The following is a 26,683-nucleotide window of genomic DNA, read 5'->3' on the forward strand; positions in this document are numbered from 1 at the left end:
ATCAAGTGCTTGTCATTTGATACGAAGCACTGGGAATGCCAGACTGGTACAGAATGGTTTTGCTTCATGGCCTTTGCACCTCGGCAAGGACAACAGTCTCCCAAGAGTCTTCTGATGTCTCTGAGCTCATTAGAAAGAAAACACTGATATGAAAGCACTACTCATTAAACTGGCCACTGTTGGTAACTGGCAGCAAATGTTTAGTAGGAGGTTATCAGACGTATTCATGCTAAAAATCAGCATCCAGATGCTGAGTCAACAATTCTCCAATTATTACTTATTTTCTTTCTTATTGCACCAAATATACTGTAATAAATGGCTTGAAATGGTTGATCATCACTAATGTAAATGTCACCTTCCCACTGGCAAAGACTAAACATTCTCATTTGAATGGTTTAAAAATTTTCTTTCACCAGAGAGGGAGACAAACCTCAAATGTTCTTTTTAATGAAACTTGTTAAAAAAAACCCACGTTAAAATTAAGATTTTCCTCCCAAAGCATCAATCAAGGTTGAGATTATCATACGGCATCACAAGGAATGCAAAGCTAGTAATATTATTAAGAAAACACTCAAAAGGACACGAATTGTCAGTAGAAAACAAAGAACCCTGAGGAAAGGAAATGGCTTTATTCTGTGGTTCAAAGTTATGGATTCCCTTTCATAAACCCTCTCACCTCATCTCTGGTTACAATCCTTTTGCTGGCTATTTTTGCCTTAATTACACGAGTGTGCAGAACTTTCCCATCATATTAGAGAATCACAGAAGTGTTGAGGCTGGATCTCTGGAGATCATCTAGTCCAAACCTCCTGCTCAAAACCAGGCTCAACTACGGCAGGTTGCTGAGGGCCATGTCCAGTCAGGTTTTGAGTATCTCCGAAGATGGAAGAGACTCTACAACCTCTGTCGGCAACCTGTGCCAGTGTATGACCAACTTCACAGTAAGTAAGTAAGTAAGCAAGCAAGTAAATAAGTAAAATCTTATGTTTGAGAAAATAGTCAACTTCTGTTAAGGTTCCATACTACAAATCGGTCAGCTAAATCTGCAACACACCATTCTTTCTCAAAGGTCAATGGGAAAACTGCTAGAACTCCCATTTCCCCCCCCAAAAAAGGACACTTTTCTGTCCATGAACCAGATCCCATCTCTACTAGCCACCATTATACTTTTATCCCAGACCTCCACAGAGTAAGCCAAAATCAGAAATATGCTTTATGAACTAAACTACACTCTGTCAATAAATGTTCTCATCCTCACTGGAGCATGACCAGCAACAACACTACTTAGGAGCAGAAGGAGATTAAGATACAGCCGAGGTTTCTTGCACCTACCAGTCAAGGAAGACTAACCAGGTGTTGGCATTAACTCAGTAGCCTAAAGCTTACAGGTAACAAATTGCTATCTGTAACTCTTGCTGGGCAACAAAAAGCAGGACTCATCTTGGGATGCAAATTCTATTCTTCTACTCCAGGTTGAACTAAAGGGCTGCCAAATGCACACAACTGAAGAACTTTTCCCATTTCTTATGTACTAATACATCTCTTATCCATAAGCTGCAGCTACAAATCAATGACACACAGTTGCAGTGGCTTGTGCCAGAGGCGAAGGATTAAAACCACTAGTAAACCTCATAAAACGATGACACATTTCACCAGCATACCAATTATCTCAATAAGCGAAGGCAAGTGATTCAGGAGAGAATCTAAAGGAATAAGGAACCCATCTCATTTATTTCCCGTGACATACAGGTCCATAATTCTTGCCTCTGAAATTTCAAACCTGTTTTCATGTCATACAACGTATTTGTATCTTATTCCACATCTGCAAAAGTACTTTTCAAGAAGGCATCTATTTATAAGTAGTTCAGGTATGACCTTCAAAAAATCCTAACTAATTTGGATTGAAAGGGCACTTTGTTGTCAATATAGTTACTACCACAGCAGTGTCTTTGAAAAGACAACATCCATTGCTGCTGACACAACTCACTTCGAAACTAAATACTGTAGCAGAGGCATAGAAGATCTGTAGGCATCTCCAAAACACCCTTCCAGCTCAGTGCAGATGTTGCCAGTGTTTATACTTTTTAAACCACTGGGATATAAACACCTCACTATAAACACCACTGAAGCTTTGCTTTTCTTTTCTTCATTTTGCATGTGTTTATTTTAGTGTTAAAAATGTTAACTTCCAGAATAAGGAAAATAGCAACAGATGTTTAAACTAAACGAAGACTGCTACAGTAGAGTGTATTCCTTAAGCTGTTTTTTTTTTTTTTTCTGTTTTTTTTTTGCTTTTGAACTATTAAAGCTAAGATCTGGTTAAATAACAATTACTGGAGAAGGGGGTGGGGAAAAAAGGGGCTGGAAAGAATCTTCCATAATTAGGCATAATTATAGTGAACTGATGAGCCAAAACTACAGTTTTTCTGACTTAGTTGACAAAATACGCAGGCACACGTACCACGTAAGTAGAACTTTATGTAAAATTTCATGGTCTTCATCAGGAGTTGTGAATTGCTTCCAAAGAAATCACTGGTTACTAGAGAGCAATGAAAAAGTTAAAGGATCCTGCAAGCTGGTTTTTCCTTTTTTTTTTTTTTCTTTAAACTAGTTTTCTTGCTGTAACGAAGAAAGCACAAAATAAGAAAGAGCTTGAAAATTCAAGTCTGTTGAATCCTAGCTCTGTATCATTCAGTACAGATGAGCAAACTCAATCTGATTAAAGGAGCGGTATTCAAGCAAATATTTGCGTATCTGAGCAGGAAAGAAAAAGAAAAGAAGAAAGAAAAAAAATGAAACAGAGATATGAACAGTTCTACAGGGAGCCCCTCCACTTCCTGAAGGAAAGCAATGTGGCCATGCTGGTTTAACGATAGAAAAGATGGTGTTTTCCAACGCCAGGTCCCGCTCCCTGCCTTCTGGCCTGCTCTTTTCCTTAAGAGTGTGAGCAGATAGCTCCTAGTCCTATGTACCCTCCTTATTGTTTCTTCCCTGACAACCGCATCAAGTTTATTTTCCAAACGAACATGAAAAACGTTCCTGCCGAACCAGAAGGAAGATTTCTGCCCTGCTCGTCTGTGGCTACAGCAAACACAGTCCCGCTGCCAGGCTGAACTAGCTCAGCGGTGCCTTTCCTTCCACCCAAAGCCAGGCCATAACCGCTTCCTCGAGCTGCACGTAGATAAAACCCCTCCGGACCGAGAGGCCCCGGTGCCGCTCCCGCCGCCGGCAGCTCCCGCGGGCGCGGGGCGGCTCCCGGGAGGCGGGGCGGGCGGCGCAGCCGGACAATGGGCCGCGGGAGCCCCGCGGGGCCGCCCGCCCGCGCACACGGCGGCCCGGGCTCCCGGGGCCGGCCCGCCGCCCGCACACCCGGCCCCCCGAGCCAGGCCGCCCTCACACCCGGCTCCCCGGCCGCCCCCCAGCCAGGCCGCCCGCACACCCGGCCCCCCGAGCCAGGCCGCCCTCACACCCGGCTCCCCGGCCGCCCCCCCAGCCAGGCCGCCCTCACACCCGGCTCCCCGGCCGCCCCCCCAGCCAGGCCGCCCTCACACCCGGCTCCCCGGCCCCGGCCGCCCTCACAGCCGGCCCCCCCCGGCCCCCGCCCCGCAAGCTGCTGCTTCTGCCGCAGCTCCAGAAACACTGAATATAAACTCCGAGCAGCAACGGCCCCCGTCATGCTACCCCAACTAATGGTGTCTTCTGGAAAAAAAAAAAAAAAAAAAAAAAAAAGTTAACACCGAAAATGCTCGTTGTAAAAAAAAAAAAAAAAAAAAAAAAAAAACCACAACAGAAAATCTAAATGAAAATACAGAGACTCCCTCCCTTCAACAGAGCTTGAACAACCCAGCCTGCGAGGCGTCTCCCACTGCCTTTTGAGAGGAAACATCCCCGCTCGCAAACACCCGAGAGCACACCCGACAAAGGACGCTCCGTGAGACCAAACCATTACCTTCGTAGCACAGAATGCCAATATTGTTGTTCATCTTGTCCAAGTATTGGTAGTTCAACAGGTCCATCTTCATAAATAGCATTTATCGGGCTAGCAAAAAAGACCAGCTCGTTTGCTTTCGCCCGGGCTGAGGGAGGAGGAGGCCGGGGAAATGGTGCCGAGAGCGCGCCCGGCTTCCTCAACTTCGGTAGCACAAGGCCCAGCCTTCGGCTAATCAAAACAAAGTGTTAAAGGAAAGTTGGAGGGGTTAAAACACACACGCTCCCCCTTCCAAACTTCTGAAAACTAAAGTATACCGTGTCCTTCAATACAAAGAAGACTGTCTCAAAACTTTTCAAGTCCTTTTTCCAATTAAAAAAAAAAAAAAAAAACAAACAAACAAAAAAAACCCACCCACACACACAAAAAAAAAAAAAAAAGGAAAAAAAAAAGAAGAAAAAAAAAAAAACAACAACACAAACCAAACCAAAACAGAAACAAGGGAAATTTCCTAGGACAAAGACACACTAGTGCTCACAGCCCGCTGCAAGTTAACTGCACTGACATGCAGGCTATGCTTGGTATGACTCGTATGTAAAGCAGCTTCCTCTCGCTCGCAGGCGGGAGGAGTGAGCATGCCCAGTGAATCCCGGGAGCGCCTCAAATGTCAGGGATATTTTCTGCACAAGATCAGGCTCTAAATGCACCGAGTGTTTGAAAGAAAGAGGCGGCGGCGGTGCAGAGCCCGGACAAGGGGCCTGTGCTGAGGGGCCGGGCAGAGCCGTGCTGGGGGGGGGGGGGGGGGGGGGGGGGGGAAGGGGGAGGAAGAAAAGGAGGAGGAAGAGAAGGAAGAAGAAAGAAGAAGAGGAAGAAGAGGAGGACAGGGGAAAGCAGGGGCAGCCCGAGGAGCAGAGGGGCCTCCTCTGGACATGGGACAGGAGCCGACCCACAGCAGCTTTTTGGTCGGGCTGCTGAGCCGGAGAAGTGAGCTCAGGCCATCTGTTTAAAATTAATTCTTGCTCTTAAACTTTTACTTAATTTCCTAGCATGGCCTCAGACATATCCCAATGTCGTTCCAGTGAAAAATAATGCTATTTTACAGTAAGAGAACAGCAGCTCTGGTGTGATAAAGACAATTAAAGAAATGAGGCACAGTGGGTATGCACACAGATGGGTACCGTGTACTCACATGCACGTCCCGCTACAATTCCATCAGTACACCATTACGTCTGATTTTTTAACACTGTTTAAAGCAGTTCACCATTCCATGTCCTGGATTTTGAACAGCTGTTAAAGCTCCAGCCAGACATGATGGAGATTTTGACAGCAGCTGCTCGTCTCAGGCTGTGGGCTGCCCCTCCGCAGTCCGAGCCCCCATCCCAAAGGCGCTCGCTGCTCCTACAGATGCGAGTGACTCATCCTCCGAGGGCTGCACATCTGTCGGGGTGTGAGCGTGTGCTATCCTAACAGGCATCAGTTTGCATCTCCCACAGCTGATCAGCACCTGAAGTCTGATTTGGTACAAGAGAAATACTAAGGAAGTTTGGTCCAAGACAAACAAAAAAAGCTAATGGAGTCCTAATCTTCCCTCTCCCCTCCTTGGCCTGGAACATCACTCATCCCTGCCCTCTGGGATGGTGGATTTTAATGGTACACACAGGAGCAGTCAGTGAGAACTGGTAACAAACTTTCATTGCGGCCTCGGGAATTTCTCCCCTGTGTTAGAGAAGGGGAAGGTATTACATTAGAGAGGCAACTCATGGAGTGACATTTTGTCAAGGCATTTTGAAAAGCACTGCTTGAATGCTCTGGATATTGCAGTGAGACTGGGTAATTTAGTTAAATTTACTACTGATAAATAGGAATAAGAAATTTATCTCCAAGGAAGATTCCCTAGAACTCGGATAAGGTTTCTCCTCATTTCAGATACAAAAAGTAGTCCTGTCCATTATCCACCTGTGTGCTCCAGTTGGAGGACCATGTCCACTAACAATGCTGAACTCAATACAGCAGGAAACAAATTCACTGACAGGAATTCTGCAGTGCTAGGAAGAAGGTGGTCAATAAGCCTTTTATTTATCATTTAGATGCAACAGGGGCACTGTCCTAACTGGAAGTGCTATTAATCTTCAAGGCTTTAACAAGGTGTCAAAACTTACGGGTACTGAGCGCTGAGGTAACAGTACATGTCTTGGACGGTACCTAATAAAAAGGTTGCAGTTGTTTTTTTGCTACACAGGATTGGTTACCACAAAAGTTGCAACCACACCTCTCCAGACCAAAGTGGTGTGGTACTTTTTAGAAAGATAAACGTTTTTAATAAAGAGAAGAACATTATGATTTTTAAGCAGGGGGACTACCAAGTTCTACACAGCAGCTCATGTTGTACGTACTCAAATTCAAAAGATATTCCACACCAATGCTTCAGATTAAACAAGTCATTTAATAAAGGCATCAAGAGAAGTCTTAGCCCTGTAAGATATAAACTGAGATCCAGACACATAACATAACCAGAGGCACGTTTCTTCAGCATGAAATGCAAGCTTCTTATGTAAGTATGCGAAAGATTTTGGCGGAAATATTTCTCATATGTACAGTTTTTAATATAGAGATCACCCCTTCATTTACTTTAATACAACACATTTTATGGATGCTTCAGAAGGATAAGAGGTAAGTATTTATTTTTTCCAATTTAAAATACTTATATTTCTGTGGGAAGTGCAGATGATGAGGAAGAAAAGAAAGCAATATTCTAAACTTTGTTATAGCAGTGGTCTATAAGACAGGCTTTGCACGTGCTGTGTTAGCTACACAAGGGCACCAGAGTTCAAAGTCCAATATAAATTCCCCTCTGTATTCAAAGATACATATTTCTTCAAGTTGTTTGGAAAAGCAAGATTGGGTATTGCCTACAAATCACTGACAGCTCAGCAGTGCTGTCCAGACACTAGTAATGAAGTCTTCTTTATTAGACCAGTAGTTACTGGTCTACAGGATTTTAGACAGTCATGATCACTTTATTATGTGAATGGCTTTCAGCAGTACAGTATACACTATGATTAACACTTGTCAGATATTGCATAATGAACAACTTAGATGCTTCACATTAAGTAATACTAAAGCGGTATCAAACTCTAGGAGCTTTATTAATTTCTAAGTTAAAATATCTATACTGAAAATAAGGCAATGTTACTGAAAGAACAGGGGAAAAAATTATCAATGTAAATGTATCTCAACCATTCTAAAACCAAAATCCATTCATAGGAAACCTTTCTTTGGAAGAAAACAGCTCAACAAGTTCAAGTCCAGCTGACTTTAACCTTAAATACTGACAGAGTCACTATGAAGTACTCTGTTCTTGACAGCAAAGAATTCCCAACTGCTTGATTCAAACTGCTGTTCATCAAACACTTCACCAGTTTGAGATACCTTCCTGAGATCAGTAATCCATACATCATTGGGTTAGATGCAACATGCACAGAAAAACAAGCTATTAACATCACCTCAGCACCTCTGTTAGTTCATCCTGTTCTGCATACTGATAGCTGCAAAAAAAAGAATTATGTGCTATAGTATCTCTGCTTTACATTAGCTAGAGTACTTCCTATAGGATTGTGCATGCTTTTTCTTCTGTAAGGCAGATAAATACCCGTATCTATATATAAAATGCTTAGAACACTGGAACTTTTAACACAACAGCATCCCCTAGAGGTAACCGAAAATCCACGTGTCTTTCTAAATCACCCTGGACTCCAAATCATGTTCGATGTGATTATAGTCATCTATTATAGCACATAAGATGGTTCAACCTCTTAGTGATCTTCAGATTCACTTTAATACAGAAAGCAAATTCAGTCTTCACACAAAAATGTCTTACCACAGAAGTATTCTAAGGCAAGAAAAGCAAACGTGAAAAAAACAAAACAAAACAAAAACCTGGTTCTAATGAGTAGGTAAATCACCACTGTCAAAACCAGGAGACTAAATATGTATTTTGACAGCTACTCCTTGCACTGGGGTGGAGTTTGACAAGATTTCTGTGCTGATCTTTTACAATTCTCACAATAAGAAAATGTAAAAACTCTGCTCCTTGAAGAACGCAGCGGTACACTTAAAATAGTGCAGTGGACTGAACCACCTACACTCCATGGGTTTTCTCTGACCTGTTTTCTGTCTGGTCATGTCCCTTGGCAGCTGGAGCACATCAGGGCACTCGTGCTGCACTTCCTCCAGCTCCTTCTCGCCTGAACAGAACCTAGCTTATGGCTGAGACCACTCTGTGATGCAGACCAAAGGAGGGCAGTCAGGAGATTCACTCTGCAAGCAAACATCTGCCCAACTGCCCCCACTGATGCGGGTGTACCAACGGCTGATGAGAAGCACAGAGCATTTTTCAGATTTAAAAAAAGCTTGAGAAACTTACCTTTTCAAAGAGTTACAGTGCATGTTATGGATGTAGTACATTATCATGTCACTGGTTTCTAAATGCTGAGAGAATTTTTCCACTATAAAAATGTATAGTCCTAGCTTACTTGAGCAATAATAGGACCTAATACAGAAATAAGTCCTTACAGTTGCGTATTATTTGTTAACCTGAATCTTTGTAGTTAAAAAATGGCAATTCCTTATCAGGTTTGACAGTAAGAGTTTATATGGCTTTTACAGCACTTAAATGTATACTGAGCTGCTTTAGAACATTCTCAGGCAAGCTGCCATGGAGCACTCCTGTTTGCCCTCATCCCTGCCAGCCCTCTGCCTCCACCACCGCCCTCCCCTCATCCTCCTCACTCCTTTTTCTGCCATGCAGGCAGTAGCACTGAGGAGCCTGAGAAAATGGTTCTGGTGCAGTTTTACTAGCTTGGCCTACACTCCATGCCACGCAACATCTTTCAGTGGGAGAACATGCCACACTGGACGAGAATCAGCACTGCAGAACAATGTGCAAGCCACTCACTGGGACACAACTGAAATTTCACCCTTGGTCATCGTCGGCAAAGAGGAACTATTTCTACAGTGACCGATTTTGCAACCAAGAGAAAAAATACAGTCTTTATAGAGGTACGACACACTCTGATGTAAAACACCATATAGCACTGCTCGGTATAATTCCATTTTTGAATGGACAAAAATATCTTTTGCAGCTCCTAAGGTCACACAGGCAAGTTATGATACACCACCTATTAGCTGATACCTCACTACACTCAAAGAAGGAAGTGGAGGAATAAAGCAAGAGTACTTAGGTGCAGGTTTTACCTTTATTCTTTATCTAAAAAAAAATGAGCAAATTTTAGTTTAACAGCTGCTAGGTGGCGATGTGCCTGAAGGAAAAATACTGCTTTTCCTTTCCCACACACTCAACTGCAGAGTTGCTCTACTTATCACTTCAAGTTTTATTATTTCAGTTAGAATACATTTCAGAGGGAAAAAGTAAACAAAAATTCTCATTTAAGAAGGATGAGGTATTTGCTTATCAATACATTCAGATATGATAAAGAAACAGTTAAAGTGCATTAAAAAGGCAGGAAATTCAGAGATGTGTGATAAGGAAAGTGACATTTAAAGTTGCTTGCAAGCAGCTGTCTCAACAGCTGTGCCTCTGAGATCCACACAGAACAATACATAACTAAACACTTTGCTCAGTGAGTTATATATCACAGAAGGTACCAACTTTATATACTTTTTATGAAGCATTAAATAATAACAATTGCACCAGTGAACAGAAGATGTTAAAACATACATTCTTCCAGATCACTTTTTTTAAAAAAAAAACATGAAGGTACATTGCAAAGAGAATTTAATCACATCAAACTGCCTTCTCCCTGTCACAGCCTTAAAAAAAAAAAAAAAAACAAAAACAAAAACAAAACAAAACAAAAAAAAAAAAACAAAAAACCAAAAAACCTGTCCTTTACTAGTTAAAGGTTTTAACAATATGCCAAACACTATAGAAAAGAAAAGATGGTTTTGTTATTGTCAGTGCAATTCCTCAAGTTTGAAATACTAGACTTATGCCCAATATTAAGTTATAACAAAATAATTTGTATATTTTCTTTCTTTCATTCTTGTCACATCCTAACTTATGGAATCCTGGTTTAAAAAAGCATAGTAATATCTACTAAAGAAATCTGTTTATGGGTGCACATGTGTACTTGACTGCATCTGCAGTCATAAGCTGCTCGGTAATTCAAGTTACGAAGCTCTCTATTCCTGGAAGGACCAAGCCAGCAGGCATCCTGGTATCAGTTCCCTACTGGCCTAATAAAAATGGGAAAATGGGACTGCCAGGGAAACCAAAAATATAGTGACGCCCAAGAATGTCTAGAGTTGCAAGCTCATCTAGGACCCAGGTATGGATGCTAATGGCTTGTCTGGACTGGGAGCTGGATTTTTTTCTAAATTGTTTTTTAAATGCTTAGCTGTACTGCAGTTCTTATTCTGTATTACTCACTTTTTTGAGGACATTGAGATTTTTAAAAGCATATCACTGTGAATGGAAATTAAAAATTCAGATCGCTTATTTGTAAATATGTAGCAATTTAGAACCAGCCACTTCATATCAGATCAAAAAACTATAAGACATTTAACAACCCAAAAATTTTGTGGTTAATTAAAGTCTGCCCTCATCAGCAAGAACCTTCCCCCCCTCTGTTTTCCAGTTCTCCCTCCATCAACTCCAGAAAGCTATTTGCCTCCTACTCCAAACTAAATGCACCCTTCTATCGTACCAGACCATTTTCACGAAGGAAGCGACGAAAAGGTAAGAGGATGGAAGAGACAGGGACAAAGGCTGGGCTTTTTTTCTGTTGTCGTTGGGGTTTTTTTTTGGCAATAGCCACATTTAGTTCTCTGGGTCAAAATATAAAATGGGTGCAGAAGGCAGTGTATGGTGCCTCTGGCAGCAACTGCTGCTCCGGCAGGTACTTCTTGTCTCCGGAAAGAAGCCGCTTGCAATTTGGGAAGCAGCCCATTTCGCTTCCATCAGTTGGATCGTGCTGACCCAGAGCCCAGCTACGCCTTCAGCCACCTTCTGCCCTCTTAGTGTGGCACAAAAGCTGTAACTCCTGGTTGTTTCAAAGCTTAAAGTGTTTTTAAATGCTTTTTAATGAATGGTGAGCAGGAGCACGCAGAGTACACATTCTGCTGATATTTCTAAAACTAAATAAGCATTTCACAATCGCCAATGCCTGCAGGGCAGTGGAGGCAATGAACCAGGCGATCGCTTCCAATTTCCATGAGGTGAAATACAAATGAGAGAAGTGTTCAATAGCACCTGATTTATCTTGACCTCATTCTTTGACTGCTTACTCAAACTGAACAGCAAGCTAGGAAGATCAGGTTTACCAAGAATATTCTTCATTTCTCAGTAGTACTTTCCAATTCACAGTTTGCTGGTGTTTTTCTCTTTTTACTCTCTTAAACTGGGCTGAGAACACTTTAAAAATGCACATAACATATAAATCTAGTTTATCTAGGTAGAAAAAATGTTGTTTGTTAATTAAAATCTTGATAATCTTTCCTGTTATTTGCATACTAATTTAAATTTCTGAAGGGTTGATGATAATCACAAACATAATTTATCTTGAACTACAAAGAGTCTCAAACACCATCAGAGCCTCCAGATACAAACAGTGAAGTGTTAACTTTGCCATGCCCTAATACAGTGTTAACAGGGCAAAGAAAATGCTTTCTAATTTTCCAATATGAGAAATGAGAAGCATTAAAAAAAAAAAAAAAAAAAAAAAAAGGAAAGAAAGTATATTAAAGAAAACAAGTAAATTCTAAGTCAGCTTGATGCTCAGGCATCTGAAACACGTTTTACTTAGAAAAGTTAGGAGCCAGACCATGTTTAGAGGCTAGATTTCAAAATTACTGTGCATATCCCTCAGCTTTGGGAAGAAGCAAATCCAGTTTCAAGAAACCACTAATTACAGGGTTTAGAAATAAAGCAAAGAGCTCTAAGGTTGCTAAAGTCTTTGAAAAGATTTCTCCTTTATAGCTAGCTTGGCGAGACATAAGATATACTCACAGGGCCTAATTCAACTTAGATGTCAACATATGTAAATCTGTGTAAGTGTGCGGAGTTGACCTTGCTTGCACAAAGACTGAATATTACAGGCAACAAAGGTAACAACCTTCTAAATGAGATAAAACCATGAATCCCAATGTCATCTTGGTAAGAACCATGCAGTAAAATCAATTACAACTTTTGTTACAAAACAAATTAATTTTGGCTTTTAAACATTAAAGTAATTACTTATCCTAAATGTTAGGGTGAAAATGTTAATAAGTACCTATTACCAAAACCAATTATATAACTTGCAACCTACTACTTCATTAAATTAAAATAAAATTTCATTCAAGTTCTAAGACTATTGTTTTCCAATTGAGGGTCTTGCTCTCTACTATTTAAAAAGTATTTGACCTTAATAAATTATTTTACCACACTACAAAAAAAAAGCCCTAAACAGACACTCGCTTATCCCAAACTGTAGTGCTCACAAAAACCCAGCCACCCAGAGAACAGCACCTTTGCTTGAGATGCTGAAGGGTCTATTGTTCCTCTGGATCAAGTAGAAGAAAACAAGAAAAAAGAACCTCCACATTCAGCTATCAGTGTTGACTGTGTGTTGTTTAAAATAGTAATGCAAGAAATAATATATTTTAACTGTATATGATACATACACACACACACGCATGCGTGTAGTATTCTGTAACACACGTGTGGAATGTTAAAACCTCTATTAATGCCACTAGCTACTACAGAGATTGCCCTTGCTGTCTGTAAGTACAACTTTGCAGGTCTCAAAAGTAAAGAAGTAACACCCCCATCAACCCCTTTAAAAGGGAAAACCTTTCAAAAGTAGTCAGGCCTCCCTGTTCCAAAATACAAATATCAGCTTTACAAGGTCATGCTCTCAAGCCTTGACAAGTACTGACAGTGAATGCTGTGATATTACTAGGAAGCTGAAACCCTACTTTTTCCAATGGATCAAAGTTATCATTTCCAATCCTACAGGTACACAAGGTAAGACTTTTTTTCCTTCCAGAAAGGCCACTTTTAGACTCAAAATCAAGACTAAAGACTGCTGAAAATTCTCCATCAAAACTCTTTTTCAATGGAAACAGTGCCAGTTTTTCTTACTGTGCTTCTGCTCTACCCCACCAAAAAATGGAAACAAGAATTTTAAAATAAATGTTTTCACATTTTACATTAAACAAAAAACCCAAACAAAACCCCCCGAAAGTTTTAATTATTTGTTATTAACTTCCAGCTTTCTGACAAACCAGCAAAGTATGAGGAATTATATTTGCATGTATTTCACATCTCCTCCCCTCTCTGCACGGCTGGCACAACTATCAATCACCATCTTTAACAGAAGAGATCATTGTACAGCACGGAAAGGGTAACAGCAACATGGGGCTTCCAAACTACAGTGCTCAAAGTGGCGTTTTAAAACCAAATGTTAGCTTTGGATTTACCATAAAGAAGTAAAAATTTCCCTTTGATGAATGCTGCTCATGCCACAGATTAACTCAATGCTATGTGGAATCACAAACAAATGCAGCAGTAACTTGAGAGTGAACACTACCAGAGCACAAAGCTTTCTCATTTTTTATCACTTGCTTGTATTTAATGCAGTTTTCAAGGAAAACATCTGTTATACAGCCATGCCTCCTGCCACTCTCCTAACCCCAAACTTTGAAACAGTGGGCAAGTTTCAGTCATCCTTCAGAGACAGCCAGAGTCCTCAAAGATAAGTGCACTCCCATCCTTTCTTTGCAAACAGTTGGCAGGGAGAGAAGAGTGACCACAGCTAATGTCACCACTCGGGGAAAAGCCAGAAGAACCCACGTGCCCTCCGTTCTGTTTGGTGGCAGCTGGCTGGATGGCACGGCCACAGCTCAGCTGAGGGTCAGCAGGAGCAAGCAGGCTAAGCCAGATTGCTGAGGAGGGAAAACAGAGGTAGAAAGAAAAAGGATCAGAACTACCAAATTTTTAATGCCAAAAAAGGACTTGGGCATGCAGACATACAGGCACGTGTCAGGTCTCTTCCCAAGATTCATATCCATGACACCTTCAATTCCTGAAATTCAGTGCTTCCCAAACAAGACAAATATTTCACAATGTTCCCAAAATTTCCTCAGCCTTTTAAAGTGTTTTCCTTTCACTTATCTACAAGTTTCTCTCTCTCCTTGCAACAATCTCAACACCCTTACTTGAGATACATTTTCCAAGTACCCTAAATTCCTTGTCTCTCCTCCTGCACGGACCACTTTTCTCATCAACCTCAACTTATCAATCACTCCAAAGCCTCCCATCCCCTCTCACACCACAGCTTCCCAGCCCTTCCCAATCAAAGTGTAATACTTCATAATCCAGGCCTTAAAATTCACTCTGATTTTTCAGCTCTATACCAGCTGCATCTTCTGGTTGCTACCAGTCCTGTAGCAACAGGACAGGCTTAAGCACACACAATACTGAAAGACAGACAACCGTGAGGCTCTGATATCCCAATACTGAAATGGCAGATAACGCTTTCACTTTTATACCACCTTATCCCTCTATGTCTTGGTCCTCCGCCTCTTGACCTTTTATTTACTTTCTCTTGAGCTACAGGTCCTCTCAGCTACAGGAACAGGGACTCAAGATAAGCCATGTTTGCTTCTACTGACCTGGTTATACACCATCTCCTTCCCAAAGTGCTGGAAAACCTCAGAGTTATCCTGGGTATAATGGAGTCTACACACTCCTCCTTCAAGAGAAGAGGGTAAAAAAGGCATTATTTTGTGACAGGACTGGTGGCTAAAGAGGAAGGACTCCTAACAGTCCCAGCATCAGCTTCTGATATAGAAGCTCCATTGTAGATAAAATTCCCCTGCAGACAGATCTCAGCTTCCATGCAAGAAAAAAAATCAGCTGTAGGAGGTAAGCTGAGTGGAGCAGAGACTTACCATCTAAGCCCATCCAGCCCTCACACATTTTTCACTCCACAGACTGAGGAATATCACAATGTACATTTTTGGTTTTGGGATCATGAGAGAACCCAAACAGTTACTTCCCATAATTACTGCTGCTATTACATTCACTCTCCTCAACTCTCACCCATTAGGCTGCTTGTATGTAGGTCACTCCTGGAATCTGTTGTGATCGACCAAACCTGTTCTCTTTACATAGCTTATCCTGCAGAAATAAGCCAGGACACCATCTTAAGAATTTAAAAAATATAGACATAAACCACATTTATCAAAAATCTGCATGGACATGTACCTCAAGGGCGGGGAAAATAATAATTATTTTTAAAAAGGGTCAACAGCATACAACAATACAGCACATGATTCCAGCATGCATGGTGTTACTGACAGAGAACAAACCTTCTTCATTTACACCTTTGCAAAAGGCTAAGTTTGTGAACGCAAGGTTCAAAAGCACTAGTCGCATGGAACTAACATCTAGAATTCACTATCCTACAAAAACATAATGAGATGTTGCATAAATACCATTTTCTTTTAAAACGCTGCCTAAATCTATCTAAGTTGACATAACACAGATCATCAGTCTGGGTCGATAACACTTTAGGATGGACATACTACCAAACTTTCACTATATGATACCGAATCTCACCTGGCTGGAGAAATCTGTAATACCTGAATGCTACCATTCCTCTTCCTTTTATGCATATAACCCATAGGAAAGATGATGAGTGATGGAAACAAACATTTTCTTTCAGAGATGCAGAACATAAAATTCATTAATATCACAGGGCATCGTATATGTGCAAAGGTCATCAGTGTGCCTTACAATGAGATAATTGTATAGGCAAAAATAAAACCCATTCATGGTATTTTCCACACTTAGCTTGTAAATCAGAAGACTATATACAAACGTAGCATGCTGGAAGGTTGTGGTGATTAGAAATGGTCCCAGTGGTCCCCTCATTATCCATAAAGCAATGAATAGATTGCACAGAGATAACAGTATCCATCTTGAATGAAAATATTATCTTACTGCTAATGGTATTTATACAAGGTGAATATGCCTCTATCTCAGGCCTGTATTCAAAAACTTGAGAAAAATTCCCTTAAAAAAAAAAAGAAAACCAACAAAGACATTTGCAGTTAGCATTTTTTTTTTTTTGAAAAAACATTCATTTCTATAACAAACAACGCAAATTTGGTTTTTGTTTCCTAATTACATCACACAAACCCTATATGAGGATCCTTATATCACTGACACTGCTATACTGCAAACCATATTGGCAAAATCTAACGAAGAATATGAATGCATTAAGACTTAGGTGACCATACGCTAGTGTGGAACTGGAATTAAAATGTCCAGATATCCACTGCACAGAATTTATTACACCCTTTCACAGACCTAGAACTTGGCAGGATGGGGAAGACACTGTACTTTACACTTCAGTTTTGCCTCCCACCCACAACATAAAATTATGGCTCACACTTACTGTATCAAATTCCATTTTGGGACATGGTTAGAAATTAAAACAATCCAATCCCATTGCGAAACAAGGCAGTAGAGAGTTACTAAGTTTTACATTAAAGCTAAACCTTTCCTAGACCTTATTTCAGCAGAAACATCCTGTTAGTATGACACAATTTAATACAGCAAGCATACATAAGAGTACAATATTGAAACTAATTCACTACACAAAATACTACTATTTGCCTGCAGACAATTCTTAGAAAAATAAAGCATGCATTCTTTATCAACTCTTGTTTTAAGACTGCCAGTATTGCAATTCTCCAACCAACTTTAGAATGTCATTTACTTAGCCATAAATAATAACAAGAAAACCACTAAAAGTGATTTTTACATTTAGAAGAGGAACAGGAGTCTTTTCTTGAAGTGACTGTCATGAGGCAGGACAGAGAACCATTTAAGCATGGTTGCTGTTGTTTCAAGATTGACTACATTTTCAGTCATTCACAAGTACATTTTTTTGTAGGGAAATGGTAGGGCAAAAGCCTAATTACATAAGTCATATTTTTGCCAAAAATTCTGGGCTTGCTGTTTCCAGAAGCTAGAGAAATTGAACTGTCATATGAAAATGATTGCTCACGCTGGGTCAGGGCAATTAAATAAGGAGTCATATCATTGGTCTGAACTGCTGATTTGTTGAAATGATGATAAATGAGGAGATGAAGAGACACAACGTGCACCAACAAGCATTTAAACCATGCACGAAAGTATGATAGTGTATCCTCAAAAATCAAAGGCTCTCAGTTTACAACCTTAATATTCAGCATAACTGAGTTTATGTCAGTCTTGGTAATGAGTCCAGAAGCAAGACTCCAACATGTGTGAGCAGCCTTGACTAAACTGCTCTATGAACTACATGGCACTGAAATGCACACGCGCATACCAGAATGAAGTCTGGTTTTGCTAGTCTTAGCTGAGCTGGTTTTCTTTGGTTTTGTTTTAAAAGAAATAGCAGCAAAAAAGTAAATCAAAACGCCAAAAATATTGAGTTGGACATGTTCTACTCTTTCCATTACATGTCTTAGGAAGCTGGTTTCAGGCTAAATAATGTTACGTATGATTTTTTTTAATACATTAAAATGCTTAAAGAGTATCACAATGATTGTAAAATGCAAACACTTGCAAGTTAAAAAATTACAGAAAAAAAATTTTCTAGGGTAACCCTGAGCTGCCACCTTCACACAGTGGTACTGCATAATCACATTTAATTGACTTGCAGGCTATATTCTCACAGGACTTCACCTCTTTTTGTGTAAAGAAAGATTTACTGGCTCTGGTCCTGAATAATGATTGAACTGAATCATATCAAAGAGGCGTTGTAAAGATTAATTAAAGGTTTATGAAGCTTTGTGGCAGTACAGTGGAAAGTGCCATACAAAAACCTACAAGGAATTGAATGATCTTGCCTGTTGAGCGTTGTTTGAATGGTGAGCAGAAAATAAAGTTTAGGCTCCACACCGAGCAACATGGAAAAAACCCACCCAAGTATCAAATGGTTCTTTCAGTAGGCACCGGCCCTCTCTGTTAACGACACTAAGGCCTTATGTCAAAAACAGCTTATGGCAAGGAATGCTCTATACCATGCGTTTTTATCATAGAACCTGTATTTAATTGCCACCTTCAAAATTTCTTTTCAATACAGTATTTCAGTATATGTGATTTTCCTAACAGGGCAAGTTAAAAAGAAAAGACTCACCCCCTAGCACTATCCCCACCACTCCACAAAACTAGTACCCACAAGAATTAACAGTGAGGCTGAACAACTTCCCTCCATCAAACAGGCAGAATACTTCTCAGCCCCTCTTGTCGTATCCTACCTTTTCAACTCATCGTCTCACCCGACCTCTGATGCCAGGCTCGCTCCCTTCCCATAGCTACTCCTGTTACCTGAGCCTCAGGCTTCCATGTTCACTGCTAGTACTCTTTCACCAGTACCTACTTGTCCCAAACCCTTGCCCAACCGGTCCCAGTTCCCATGTTCTCCTGCCAGCATCCCTTGCTGCCTCCCCAAGCACGCCCTCCGCTCAGACACCTCGCCTCGTTCCGCTTTCCCCTCTCCCTGCCCCCGGCCCCGCGGCAGCCCGGGCCCGGGCCGGGAGCCACGCCGCTCCCCCGGCCTAGGGGAGGGTGTCCCTGCCCAACGCAGGGGCTTGGAACTAGATGATCGTGAAGGTCCCTTCCAACCCAAACCGTTCTATGATCCTGCGTTCTACCCTACCCAATGACAAATATTTGCAATTAAAAGAGAAATGCAACGAAACCAGTAAAACCGTCTCCATTTCTGAGCGTTTTATCTCGGAGTCCTTCCTCTGCTAGTCATTCTGGTTGTGGGTTTAAGCATCTCAGTGGTGAAGCTGTATCTAGGGACAAAAAGCAATCCAAAAAAAGAGATCTCTACACAAAGACCAAGTGTGTTCCAGCTGTCCTCTGCTGAGCTGCGTAACCAGCCCCAGCTTCAACTCCCAACACGTTTCCCTTGGCTTACAGGTGGCTGTGCCAAGAGGAACCGCGAGCGTGCACTCACCAAAGCAGCTCCAGGGCAGGGCGAGAGCGCTCCTCTACCGCTGGGGAAAGCGGCTAAACCCTTCTCCTCTACAGTGATATCACACACTCCTGTCCACACTTGCAGTCACATGAAATGCAAATCACAAGATATGTGGATGAATAACTAACAATTTAAACCCACGGCACTGGAACTGAAGAAGACTTCCAAGTATTTCATATATATGTCTTAAGAAAAATCAAGTATAGCAGAGATATGACAGTGCTGGGGTCAACAGAACAAAATCCTGACGTGCCTAGAAAAGTATTTAAGTTTCCTGTTTCCAAATATGATAACAGACAGTGTAAAGTAAGTGAAATAAGGAGACTCCACTACTGGAAAAACTAGCAGTGACCTTGCCCCCTTTTTCCCCCCGTGTTCTTTATGTTGCAACTCCAGAATACTACAAAGTTTTGTAATACTGATGCTTTTCTTAAGGCCCCATTTCTCCCAAGGGCATCTGAAGAAATTGCACATGATTTATTTTTATTTTTTTAAGCTTTTAATTCTAACAGATAAACAAAGAATCACGTAAATGATGCCTCCAAGTGTGTCCAAAAGCTCAAAACTAGAAAGCAGTGAAAACTTTTTAAATGAACAATTTTGAAGGCCAGTCTTGAAGCATTGTTGAATGTTTGGGTTTGGCAGAACACAGAAACTTTAAAAATGGTGTAGACGTATAAATACGGTAAAAATGTATTTTCTTCTTGGGTGTCTCATTCAGCAGATGCACTCAATCATTTAGGTATCATCTTCTGTCTCAGGACAAATTTGCTATCTTAAGCTTTCTCTGAAGCCAGATATTCAGACAACCATAACACAAAATTGAAGAAATTCTTATATGGAAATATTTATGAGAGAGGTCCTAGGAGGGCATTTTCCAGTTACTTTCCACAAAGAGAAGAAAGAATGCAACTTAACTAAACTGAGGCCATGTGATCAGTATTTTTATTTTTAAATGTTTATTAAAGAGGTTCATTTTCTAACATCTAATACAGACAACATATGAGAAATATTACGTGCATAGAATTTCTATCTCCAAGGAGCCTGGCAAACATGAATATATTCAGTTTCCTCCTGAGGCAAGTATCACACCTATATCGCAGCTGGAGAAATCAAGGCAGGAAGATGAGATTTACCTGAAGGCACAGAAGCTAGTCGGTTCCTGACTCTCTATGCTGGGCCAAAGACCACACCTTGCTTTCATCCACTCTAGTAATTAAAAATAAAAGAATTCTTGGTCTGCATATTCTTTTCAGGCAGAACCTGTCTGACCTGTTAATTTACTGACAATGTATTTAAAAAGTCACAAGACAGCCAGCCAGTGGAGAACCTTTATTAAAAGAATCCTGGTACTCCATGTTTTCCGTACAATACCTACCTCTTTTTCCTTACTCCGGACTGCGTTCACTCTGCAAACCACTCTCTTTAGTTTTGGATGATGGGGGGATATAAATTGTGCCAGATTCTTGTTCAAAGGAGGGAATGCCTTCTCTAAACATTGCTAACAAGAAGACTCAGGAATTAATTCAGTCATCAGGAAACAAACAATTAAATATAGGTCCATATCATTCCTCTTTCTCTGATCAAGGCAGAATGAAATGTATGAAAAAAAAACGCAGTGGTAGAAATTCCCAGAAAAAAACCTGGTAGAGTTCAGATTCTTCCAGGGACCGTAAGGGCGAAGATTTGATCTCCTCACAAGTAAGTGCAGCATGCATTTACCCTCTGCAAGGTCAACTAGATTCATGAAAGTGAGTGAAGGCAGCTAATTCTTGCCTGTAAGTCCTGATTTGCAAGCCCAGCATTGCATCAACTAAAACGTTCCTGTGGACAGCCCTTGGGAAGCTGGTTGAATTGCATATCTTCTAACACTCTTGGATTCTTCTTGTGAACCTTTACACATCTCTGTAAGCACAATCTGGTTCTTAACTAACTAGAAAAATCATAGCTTGACTTTGGTCTCAGAAAGACATCCTTTCACAGTTTCTTTGCATTTAAATTAGGATATATCTGACTTTGCCAAGATCAAATATAAGAAAGCTAGTCAAAATGAGGATGCCATATCCACATAAATCACATCAACTAGAATTTCACAGTACTGTTCATGGGAATAAGCATTGGCAAGATTGCAGCCTCAGTAAAAAATCTGCAGTACAGATGATCCCAAGATCAAAGTTCACCTTACAGACTTATCATCAGCAGGATTCAGCTACAACGGGAGACATACAATCGGAGTTATATCACATATCCATACCAGCACAGAACTCCACGTGTACACATCACTTCCTTAGGGGAAAGTACCTTCGTGGGGTAGCCTGAAGAACATAAACAGGGTGCTGAAGCCATGCCTGTCGATCTTCCTAAATGAATAATCCTCCCAACTCAAAAGCCAATAAGGACTTTATGTTTTGTCAGACTGCAGCAGATATGCCACAAGTAAATTCATCATTAATATTATAAAACAGCACACCAACTGTGCTGCCAGTGTGAAGCATCAGACTAACACATTATTCCCTGTCAAAACTGCTGATTTTTATTTCTATTAAATTTTACATCGCCAAGAAGATCCATCTATGCCAAGCTATGTACCATCTCTACATTCATCCATTTTTCTCTGAACACAAACATGTACACGTAGAACAAGAATTTTCAAAGTTAGGGACAATTTTCACAAACTAGTAGTTGCACTCTACTTCCACAGCCGTCACTATTTTCAGATCATTCTTATGAATAGATTCATTTTTATACACCACTTGCTCCTCAAGTTTTCTATATACTTAACAAATACTGAACCCTCAAACCTCTTACAGCTTCAGAAGAGTTGGTAAACTGTCTATGCTGAAAATCTCTCTCCAGTTAGACTAGCACAAGAGATAGCCATCACATTATAGAATAATATGCAAGCAACAGAGTTTCTGTATCACAGGAGTTGTGCTAATATAGGTTTTATTCTATACTCCCAGACAGACCAACTAATTTAGTTAAAGCCTACTTATTTAGGTTTCCTTTGCTTGCTTGAAGATGGAATTTGTGTCAGGAATGTATGTGCAGTGAGGACAATCCCAAAGAAACCAATTAGCCACACCAGCCTGCACAGCAGTTGGCTTGGAATTCAATATCAGGAACGCTATCTGAGCACTGTCAGAGGTTATTAAATATCTGATAATTTGCAAAGTTTTGAGGGAAAAAAAAAAAATTATCATCAAAAAAAAAGTGATACAACTCAGTTAACTGTGTTGCATAACATTCAAAATAAATTCTGTGTCTGGATGCCAGTGCAAGAACTTGTGCAATATTGTTTACCATAAACTCACCAAGACAGTGATTCTAGATAAACAGCCTGAAGTGTAGCATGTCAGTAGATGACAGTGAGGCTTCCCAAATGAAATACGCACATACAAAATCTAATAGAAACATCAAGTCCTTGTCTTCATACACTTATATGTATACCCCTCTAATATTCCACATTGAAAGTTTATTCTTGATCTGATTTGATTCAACTGCAGTAAGCCCCATGAAGACTTGAATCAATTAAAATGGTTGTATATTGGTGTAGTGTGTGTTAATCATATGAGCAAACTCTGAACTGACACTACTTTGTCATCACAAGGGCCTGCACCAGTTCCACAAAGTTCTTTTTCTGTGTTGGTTTCCAAGTAAAAATGATATAACATCTGTACACAGCCTAAAACTGAGAACAAACTGGGAAGGGATATGACACAGTATCTGACTGTTTAAATACATAAATTCTGATTCCTTTGCAGTTGTGGGGAATCCTGCTTTCCTCAGTGTGCATGGTGGAAAGGAATCAGAAAAAAGAAAACAAACAAACAAAAAACAACAACAAAAAAAAAAGCCAAACAAAACAAACACCCTCAACAGAAGTGCTGACTTGGCCCCCGAGAATAAATTGCAGAAAACTCGTCGGTAACGTTTTGTGGAGGCCAGCATCTCTGAGCCACGCTTCGGAAAGAGCCCAGCTGATCCTTGTGCAAGGCAGCGATCCCCAGGCCAGCAGGAATCGGGGAGAGCAGAGGCACAGCCCATTCCCTACTCTCCCCTGAAACGTCTTTCCATGAAGAAATACACTGATCTACCATGCAAACGGTGACTAACGCTCGTTTGAAGTTTAGCCTACAGCCTGTGGCCACCTGGGCAATTCTTGTTCAAAGCCCAATTAGACGTCAGTTAAAGTTCTCCTGCACAGTTGTAAGCTAAGCTAGGAATGAAGCTCGATGTTCTGGTTGCGTGTGCACTACATACACAGTATAAAATGGCTTCAAGAAACGGTGATGATTCTTAAATACAGTGAGCTATCAGATCAAAACTATCTGTGGTCCAGCAATCTATAAAGCAAGGAAGTCAGAACCTGTATCTCCAATTCATTGGAAGCTGAACAGTCACCCTGTTGCATTGTGTTCATTTTATTCCCCGTACTTGTCTGACCCGGCACCAGTAAAGCTGCACAGACTGTTGTCACTGATTTACATCGTAACAGATTCAATACCTACTTCACAGTATAGTGACAAAACCAAACCCTACAGTCTGAAGAACAGCTAAAATATGACTGTAGCAGACTTTAAGAAATAATGTTTCAGCTCTTGAAGGATCCTTTAAGTCACCAACTCCTTTCTCCCCACCCCCCAGCCTCCAGCTTAATTCCTTACAGAATTCCCTACGCTTTTCCAGTTTTCTTCTTGTGCATTAACTTCAGAATGAGCTGGATATTATGCCTTATAAAATATTTATATACCTAAACTCTTATGAATTATAGGCTAAAACCAATTCACAGCACTGCAAAGAAATTGTGCTAAATGTGCTAAGAATGTACTAACACAGGACAGCTTTGTAATTCCTTCATGTAGTAAAATTCCATTTTACTACATTTCTCACCACACCTTTCGCTCACCGTAGCAATATACCTTTAAAAGACCAACTATCAAATTGCAGTGAGGTGCGTTTCAGTGAAAGCTGGTGACACAAACCTCTGCTCCACCTTTCTAGAAATACCTTCTCGACTGAAACAAAGTACCTTCATATTATTTCTTGCTACTTCAGCAAAACGCAAAACTCACATTAAAAAAAACAATTGGGTAAAAGCATTAAATATTTTAAATATTAAATTAAATACTTAACATTACATTAATACAGTTAATGTCAATGTAATTTCTTGAAATTAAAATAATCTCAGTTACTTCACAAATGACATTACGTGGATTTCATTACAGCCATACAAACACCAAAAGCGTAAAGCCACCACTTCACATGGAACATTTAATTAGCTAGCCCATGGAACTCAATTCCAGCAATAAGCTGTACATTCATTTTCAGCCTGCAATCTACTACCCACACGCACAAGGAACAAAAGAATAACCACACAATAATGACAGGTAGAAAGAAAATTAAAAGACCGACCTTGGAGAATGCAGAGGGCCAGTTCTGGAAAAGGATCCAATATGCTTATCACAAAAAACAGAAGTTAATTTCATGTTCCGGAGGGCATAAAACAATTGTCATAGGGATTATGAATGAATGCAGCTCTCACACGTGCACACCTCATGTGAAGAATTATGCAAAAAAAATCCCAAGATGCGTGGAGCCTTTACCACGTGGCTGCCGGAACACGGGCTACTCGCGGCTCCACTGGTGTCGGGCTCGGGCTCCCACCACCGCCTTCTGGGGATTGGACACGTCCCAGTCCCGCCCAGGGTGGAAACAGCTATAAACCATTTATCAATATGCGCTCATTTTTCTGGATTTGCAAGAATTCTAGTTCAGAAGCAGCTGGCATTGGCCCCTAAATGCGAGAATTCCATCATCATTTTTCTCATAATCTCGGTCTGAATGCACAGGCTTATTTGACTATCACACTTTCACACAGACAACTAGGAACCTTCTGAAAGCTGCTCCTTGGTCACTATAAACAACAATCCCTTTTGCTCTTTTTCTTCGTCTCTTTTTTTTTTTTTTTTTTTAATTAATACAAGTGTGTAAATATTTTCCTTCATAAGTTTGTATTTCAGCATTGGCTTAAAAACCCCAAGAAATAAAGCACACATCAAACCAAAATTCTACTCTCAGTAACAGAAGCATAAAATTCAGTTCAAAATTTAATTAGCTTTCTGGATGTATTCTATCTGTCAAGTCCAATACTTAGACATAACAAATCTAAAAAAAAAAAAAAAAAACCAAACCCAAAAAACCCCCAAAACAGAAACAAAATAAATCATTACAAAATAGTGATTGGCATATACTCTTTCCAAAGCTTCCACATCTCCCACATCTTTTCATAAAATAACGGTTAAGAAAATTATAAGGCAAGGTCTGAGGAAAAAAAAAAAAGTAAACTTCTTTGAAATCTTACCAGTACCATCAGGAAACGCGATCTCCTAGAACAGGGAACGATGAAAAGAGAAATGATGGACTAGACAAACTCATGGAACCAAAGAAGCTGGGGAACATCTAATATTCCTAGCCAGCCCCCTCCCCAAACACTGCACAGAATTCCCAGTGCTCTTCCAGCTCCCACCAGCTGCTGGACAGTAGGAGATCATTACTACAAGCTGGGCTTCTTAAAAGACATTCAGGTAACTTGGGGAGAAATACGGAGGAAAATGATGTTAATCAAAAGATAACCTATTTGTTTCCCCAGTCTAAAATAAAATTTGATACTTCACAGGCTTATAGATGGCTTTGCTTCCTGTAGTGACAGCATTCAGAGATACTTCTTGGGTGTTTTTTCAAATGTCTTTTAAATTGTTGGTAATCATCCTGTACAAGCACACCAGAAAATAATTCAAGATGCCCTCTACCTTTTGCTAACATGGTTTAGAATCACCATTTAACTACCACTATGCTTGAAACAAAGTGCATTGTGTGGGATTCGCTCATTTTTTTTGCGTCATGAGAACAGAACTGTGAGTTTTGCCAGAATTACACACGGATTACTAAGCAAGTACCCAGCCTGCCTACTAGGTGTGACCTTCACTGTAAGAGGATTCAAACACAGAAATTGCAATTCTGGGTTAGAGAGAGAGTAAAAACCCTTAAGAATATGGAAGGGAAACTATCTAAGAGAAAGCATTCTCCAATGAAATATTTTTATTTTAAATTGGGGTTAGATACATTTGCTTTTAAACACTAAGATCCTGTATTTTACAAGAATGCAGTAAAAAGTCAACTAAGTTATCCAATATGGGAGACAGAAAGAATCCAAAGTTTCTTTAAAAGAAGAAACAGCTCTCCTGGAGTTTTGGTACATCGTGAAGTAACTCACATAAGGATAACAAAAGTGACCAAGACGGAAAGGACACATGTTAGTGACATTAGCCTATCCTTTTTTTTTGGACATTCAAGAATGAGTGGCTGGATGAGCTGTAGATACAAACACAGAGGAAATTACTAAACTTGTTCAGAAAAAAAGATAAAAAGCACTTATCATTTTGGCAGAAAAATACTTACGGCTATTCCTACTCTGGTAGAAATTCCAAGCAGTTATCAAGGCATTGTATTGAGCACTTCAAGCACAGGCAACAATAAATATCCTGCTCATAAGAAGCTGGTAACCATAGCACTTGAAAGAAGGTAACGGACAGTTACAAAACCTTTTTTTGATAATTTGGACCTCCCAAATTATCAAAAGATCAGATAGACATATGCACACAAATATGAAATATGAACAGACCACCATAAAATACTAGGGGGATCTACA

The 26,683-nt window shown here is 40.3% G+C and overlaps 1 protein-coding gene across 5 annotated transcripts in view; it reads right to left on the reverse strand.

Moving 5' to 3' along the window:
* Positions 1-26,683, reverse strand: part of VGLL4 (vestigial like family member 4) — a 91,391-nt gene that overhangs the window by 43,736 nt on the left and 20,972 nt on the right. The window contains exon 1 of one of the 5 annotated variants that reach the window (XM_032995826.2): positions 18,245-18,266. The exons of 2 other annotated variants lie outside the window; for them this stretch is intronic. Coding sequence is in view for 2 of the 3 variants with exons in the window: in XM_032995822.2 (XP_032851713.1) it covers positions 3,950-4,031 (82 nt within the window). In the remaining variant the exon portion in view is untranslated. Of the gene's footprint in view, positions 1-2,461; positions 2,773-3,949; positions 4,506-18,244; positions 18,267-26,683 lie in introns of those variants that run through there. 2 more of the 5 variants (XM_032995822.2, XM_032995825.2) reach the window with 2 other exon arrangements.

The sequence above is a fragment of the Tyto alba genome, unplaced genomic scaffold (genome assembly GCF_018691265.1).
Source record: "Tyto alba isolate M040663 unplaced genomic scaffold, T.alba_DEE_v4.0 Super-Scaffold_49, whole genome shotgun sequence".
NCBI classification, from domain to species: domain Eukaryota; kingdom Metazoa; phylum Chordata; class Aves; order Strigiformes; family Tytonidae; genus Tyto; species Tyto alba.